The sequence below is a fragment of the Arachis ipaensis genome, chromosome B08 (assembly GCF_000816755.2).
Source record: "Arachis ipaensis cultivar K30076 chromosome B08, Araip1.1, whole genome shotgun sequence".
Lineage (NCBI taxonomy): Eukaryota > Viridiplantae > Streptophyta > Magnoliopsida > Fabales > Fabaceae > Arachis > Arachis ipaensis.
Window position 1 is genome coordinate 11,731,977 of NC_029792.2, and position 6,066 is coordinate 11,738,042.

At 36.4% G+C, this 6,066-nt stretch overlaps 1 protein-coding gene and 1 long non-coding RNA gene across 2 annotated transcripts; both read left to right on the forward strand.

The window, feature by feature from the left end:
- LOC110265205 lies at nucleotides 1,385-2,266 on the forward strand. Its single transcript, XR_002351543.1, has 3 exons — nucleotides 1,385-1,501; nucleotides 1,702-2,074; nucleotides 2,190-2,266. It is a non-coding gene; the product is annotated as an uncharacterized LOC110265205 (long non-coding RNA).
- LOC110265233 lies at nucleotides 2,624-4,389 on the forward strand. Its single transcript, XM_021108118.1, has 6 exons — nucleotides 2,624-2,632; nucleotides 2,704-2,919; nucleotides 3,039-3,131; nucleotides 3,224-3,325; nucleotides 3,447-3,756; nucleotides 4,214-4,389. Exons 1-6 carry the CDS (start codon nucleotides 2,624-2,626, stop codon nucleotides 4,387-4,389), a joined length of 906 nt encoding a protein of 301 aa, XP_020963777.1.

Consider the following 6,066-nt stretch of genomic DNA (forward strand, 5'->3'; position numbering starts at 1 on the left):
TTTAGTTATCTTATTATTTTGAGTTTAAAATTTTGTTCTATTTTTTTTATATACATATATATAAAAAAATTATATATCAATATGTCATTCTACTTATCATATATACAGTCATATTAATCAAATCAAGCCTTTCATTAAAAACATGTGTTAAGTAGATTGTTTATGTAATTTCCCTTATCTTCTTTCATTATTTTAGACTAATCATTACTTTATTATGCGTATTTTCCTTTCTTCTCTTCAAGTATTATATTTACAGATAAGTGTAACTCCCATGATATTTTTATTTTGTTTCTTGAAAATAAATGAAAGATCTGAACGTCGTTTTGGATACCAAGAAACAAATAAAAAGGCATGGTTCGGGAATCCAACAGTCTCCCTTATTCTCCCACAGCTGCTGCTATTTTTCCCTTTCTCCTGCCGGCTGTCGTGTGTTTTTCGTCTCTATGCCATCCCTTCACTGGTTCGTATTCTTGCCTTTTTTGTTTATGTGTTTATTTTTTATACTTTTCATTGTTCGCCATCCCCATTTGACTGATTTTAGTTGCTTTTGTTCCGTTCCTTTTGTATTTTTTTATTGGATTGCATATGTTAATTCTGGGTTTATTTTGTTGGTTGTTGCTGCTGCTATGTTATGGCTTATGAGATAAGAACTTCTTGATATGGTTTATTAATTGTCGTTGAAGTTATGTTATCAGCTAATTAATTTGGTATGGTTGCTGCTTATACTGTGAGGAAGGTGTTATTAATGTGAGTTTGACCTTGGTTGATGAATTTGGATTATTTGTGCATTCTTGATTTAAATTCTACTCCCTTTTTTTATCGCCAAATATAAGTAAGGTAAGTAGGGAGCAGGGAAGAGTTTTAGTGCAAGATTCATTATGGAACCCGCCTCTACATAACAAATCACCTTTCTATTTATTGTAATATTATACCATACCACTATTATTTGTTTATATATTCGAATATTGAATATCCAATTTAGTATAACTGTTGCAGTTTGTCAAGCTTGATTATTGGCCTTTGATAATAAATAATTTTACACTTATACAAGTTGTTTTACTTACCGGATCAAGAATTAAATTGATATACACATTTTTAATTATGACACATTCAAATTTATTGAGAAACCAGTTATTAATCCTATTAAATAGTAAGACTTCAACTAACATTAAAACTAATTAATGTTTTTTACTTTAAACTTATTTAATTAGACTTAGTTGATTATGTTGTTAATTTATTTTAAAAAAATAAATTCTAATATTCTATCAGTCTATGATGTATCATGTAATGTGCCTTATAGTGTTCCATATACATTTCATAATTTTTTATTTCCTATTTTTGGGATATAATTTGTATTCTCTATTTGCTTTAAGCGTTTTTTTTACGCTATGCTTGTCATTTGTCTACTAATATTGTTTTCTATACAGGTTTGTAAGGATGCCTAGGAAACCAAGGTACAACATTATACGGGAACCTCCAAAAGATGCTGGAACTAATGCCGGTACTGAAGAGACAGCGGTTAGTATTTGTGGTTAACTTTTCTTGACGTAACCTTGTGTGAAAATTATATGTCCTTCAATTGACTCATCGAACCGCATTAATTTTCCTCCCCGCAAAATTATTAGTTTATGAAATAAAATAATTCTCAATATTAATTCGTTCTCTAAGATATAATTCTAAATGGTTTCACATTGCGATAAGGTTGGGACCACGACTAGAGGAGCTCAGACATCACGGGAGGAACTACGTGATAGGATTCCTCCGATATCATCCTCAGCTAATAGAGCTCCGGCAACCCGTATGAATGAACCGTTTCGTGCACCGCGCATCGATCATAGGAATGCATAGTCGAGTACTGCTGATGACCCTCAAACTCCAACAGACAACATAGAGACTCGGCATCGCGCGGAAGTGGCTGATCATGAATTAGGGGATGAGGATTACGACCCAGAGGCGGATGAAGTTGCGTCGTTTGATGACCACATCGACGACTTGTTTGCTGCCCAAGTAGTCGAAGGTCAGCATAACAACAAGAAAGCCAAAGATACAGATTTCTGGGAAGTTACTGTTATCGGTAAACATTTTTTTCCTCCCATTTTCGTAAACAGTTATCTTTATAGTCCTTTACTTCTATTTTTCTTTTGTGCAATGATTAGAGAGTAATTTTGTTTCCCATACACTTCTTAAAGGATGGTGTGAGAAAAGTTTCTAAGCTGAGCGTGAAGGAGGCTATAGCCCTCCCTTCCAATACGAAGATAGTACTCCCGTTAATAGTGAGCTGCAACCGATTGGTCAGGTGGCAGGATTACTGAATGGTTTCATAGGGAGTTTGGGTGCGGATTATTCCCAGTTCCCCATACACTTAGAAAATTGGAAGCTGGTGAGCAAAGCAAAGAGGGATCATGCGTACGACATCCTTAAGATAGAACTTTAAGCTTCTACAATTTAAGCAATTTTAGTTTTCGGTTTTTTTTAGGTCTTTTGCATGGGTAAATTATATGGTTAGTAAAATTTTTATATTGTATTTTTCACATCATCATTTAAGCACTTCTCATTTATACGTAATTGCGACTGCTTGTACTGGATTTGAGGGTCATACTTCAACAATTTAAATTAGCCTGTAATGGTTGTGGCATGTCTTAAATATATCAAACTTATACTTGTTTGTTGGTCTTCGTTAATGACAATGTAAACTAATTACAGCGGATCTTTTACTATGAGGACGATGCCGGAGGAAAAATAAAGCGCGGTATTTTGAAGAGGATAGGAAAGAACTGGAAGGATTCAAGGCACCACTTGTTTCATAGGTGTTACAAACAAATAAGGACTTATGAGAAAAATCTTCAGCATCACCCGAAAGGAATAGACAAAAATGATTGGAAAAAGTTCGTTGACTATTGCCTGAACGAAGAAACACAGGTAAGCCTTGGTATATTTTATTATTTCCACATAAAAAAACGTGTATACATAGTAATTCCCTTACATTTTATATTCATCATATCTTTCTCATTTGCATTTGTTTTGTTATTTGTTCATAGAAAAAGTGTAAACAGAACACTTTAAATCGGAGCAAGCAACTTTATACACATACTGGGGGCTCCAAAACCTTGGCAAGAAAAAAAGATGAAGTGGTAATAAGTCATCATTTGCATTAAGATTTTGATTAAGCTTCTTGAAAAATGTTGTTGTTGTTTACTAAATTGTGTCAATATCAACGATATAGGAGAGAGAGCAAGGAAGGCACGTTGGTAGAGAAGAGTTGTTTATCATGACTCATAAGAAAAAAGATGGCTCATATATCCACCCCGATGCACGTGTTGTTAGTGTAAGTCATGTTTGAAAATTTGAAGCAATATATAGCTTAATGTATATATCGTGCAACTGTTAACTTCTTCCTTTCCAATGTTGTATATTTGTAGGAAATAATTGCGAATGTTGAGAGGTAGGATGGATCCTCTAAGCACCTTTCACAGAATGACTCGCTAGCACAAGTTCTCGGAAAGGAGCACCCAGGACAAGTTCGTGCCCTAGGTGCTGGATCATGTCCCACCCAAGTCTTTGGTAATGCTGCTGGACAACCGTCGGGTTCTGCAGAGTCCAATGCAGAGGATAAGAGGATGATTGCAGAATTGACGGCTAAGCTAGAAGAAGAGCGGGCGAAGAGGCAGTCAATACATAAGGTCTTGGGATATGTAGTCCAACAGTTAGGAGGCAATTTGCCAGTTGAGATTGCTGAAGAGCTGGCTTTTGTGGGCGGTACACCGGACTCGTCATGCGCAGGGCCATCTTCATCTGAAAATCACGACCCACAACAAAAATTTTGAATTTCAATTAATGGTCTTGGATACCTTTTACATTTAAGTTGGTTTAGTATGTTAGGCTTATTTTATCCAACTTAAGCATTCTTATTTTATTTTGGATGATATTATGACAATTTCGTTATATATGTTATGTTTGCATATGTTTAATTTGGTTTGTTATGTTAATTGATCTGTTTTACTTGGTTTAAAATTGTTTAAATTAGTTAAAAAGTAAAAAAATTAAAGTTTAATAAACATTCTTTGTCAAAATAGGCAAAATAATAGAAAATCTAAAATTTTAATAGAAATTTTGAATTTGGCGGCGGTTTTGAAACCGCCGCAAAACTATAAACTTTTTTTCTTCCTGTCCGACATTTAGCGGCGATTTTTAACCGACGGAAATTGGGTAATAGCAATTTTCCTTCACATACTGCGGCGGTTAATAACCGCCGCCAAACCAAATTGCATTTTGCAGCGATTATTTCAGCGGTTGACTAAAACCACCGCTATCCGTTTTTTCGCGCCCTATCTTCCAGCGTTTCATGAAACCGCCGCGAAATATTTTGCGGCGGTTCAAAACCGCCGCTAAACGTCTCCAAGAACCGCCGCTAAATGGCGTTTTTGTTGTAGTGTGCGCCGAGCTTTTGGAGCTTTCTCCTTCGTGTTTTTCATTGTTCTGAGCGGACAGCTCAGCTATCTTTCGCACCTCCGCCTAAAGTTCGGCGATTTGAGCTAGGAGCTCTGCCTGTGTGGGTTGAGGGTTCTCATTGTCAGCCATGTCTAAGGATCGGGAACCCTACAAAACAAAGTCATAAACTTAATAAAGGATGGTGAGGTCATATATATTCCGGCCCCACGGTGGGCGCCAAGTGTTTCGTTCTGGTACTGGGGTGGCCGAGCTTCAGCAATTCCGAGCAGGCAACTGTCTGAGAGGAAGAGCTATACGTCGGCCAGGATCGAACCCTGCTGCAGGAATACCTGCAAAAGATACTCCGACGCTCAAGTTAGTGATAATCTCGAGTGAGAGTAATTAAGTAAATATGAAGACTGAGAATGGAACCTGATCCTTAGCCGAGTATATTAGTTCGGCTTTGTTTTTTGGTTTCCCACGGTATCCCCCAACCCGGCAGGTCAAGGACTAATCCATCGCAATACTGAGCTCTATTTAAGGGTTTGCCGCTGGCCATTTAGTTCGGCTTTATAGAAGCTGTTTTACCCGTTTACTGTGGATAAGTCCGAGTTTGTAGGTTGGTTATGGTATTCTGTTTTGGTGATTAGGTTTGTTAAGCGCGTTTCTTATTTTCAAATGAGCGAGGCTGATCTTATCTGTTCACGTGCCGAGCTTTCCGGGCGGCCGAGGATAGTGGTGACGTATCATAGCCCCCAAGCTTGCCTTAGTTTGGACAGGACTAAGGCGAGCTTTTCGAATCAGAGATGTCGCAAGCCTCGGCCGTTGAATTGTTGCCGTGTATGTTCCTTACAGCCCCCAAGCTCGGCTTGGTTCTGTGCAGAATGCAAAACGTTTTCGTGTGTAGTAGTGGCTTTGGTATGCATAAGTTCTTAAGTTTAAATCTTATTATTAAAAATTTACCAAACACAAAAGAGATGTAGTAGTTATTAGTATGAGAAGATTATATCATTTGAATTATAACTAGTTGACGATCTCAATACAAGTTTACATCAATAATTTTATTAAGTTCACATCATTAGACTATGTTGATGCATTTAAGTATTCTAGGTCACCAAATAATATTCCTTTTAAGTGAATTTGACATAACCAGTTTATTTCAAAGGATCAAAATTTATGCACCATCCTTTACAAAATAAGCTTAGAAATATTTGGTGTGTGGAAAGAAATGACATGCACGGAAAAGCTGGACTCTTTAATTTACTTTTTGGTTGTCATGTGTTTTTAATTTATTTTTTTGTATCTCTTTTCTTGCTGCTCATTCTGTGGGTATCTCATTTTCAAAAACTTTGTGTTTTAGTTTGTTTTTCTTTTGAGTTTTAAGTCTTATTGTTACTAAAAAAACAAAGCTGGACTCTTTTGTTATGTTGTTCCATGATCATGAATCATGACCGAGACTGTGGCCTATATCAAGAATGGAACCAAACTTTACTTTTTCAGGTCATTCTCACCTTATGAACAGTGCAGAACCACAATGTTTATGTGCTATAGAATTCAACAACATTGCATATCACATGGCAAGAAATTAATTACATATAAAAAGGGTATAAATGTGAGTGTGTGTGTGGTGTCTAAATA

Excerpts from the sequence above, each read along its gene's own strand:
- LOC110265233 (XM_021108118.1), top strand. Across the intron at positions 2,920-3,038 it reads GCCTGAACGAAGAAACACAG|AAAAAGTGTAAACAGAACAC; the intron begins GTAAGCCTTGGT and ends ATTTGTTCATAG. Across the intron at positions 3,326-3,446 it reads CCGATGCACGTGTTGTTAGT|GATGGATCCTCTAAGCACCT; the intron begins GTAAGTCATGTT and ends GTTGAGAGGTAG.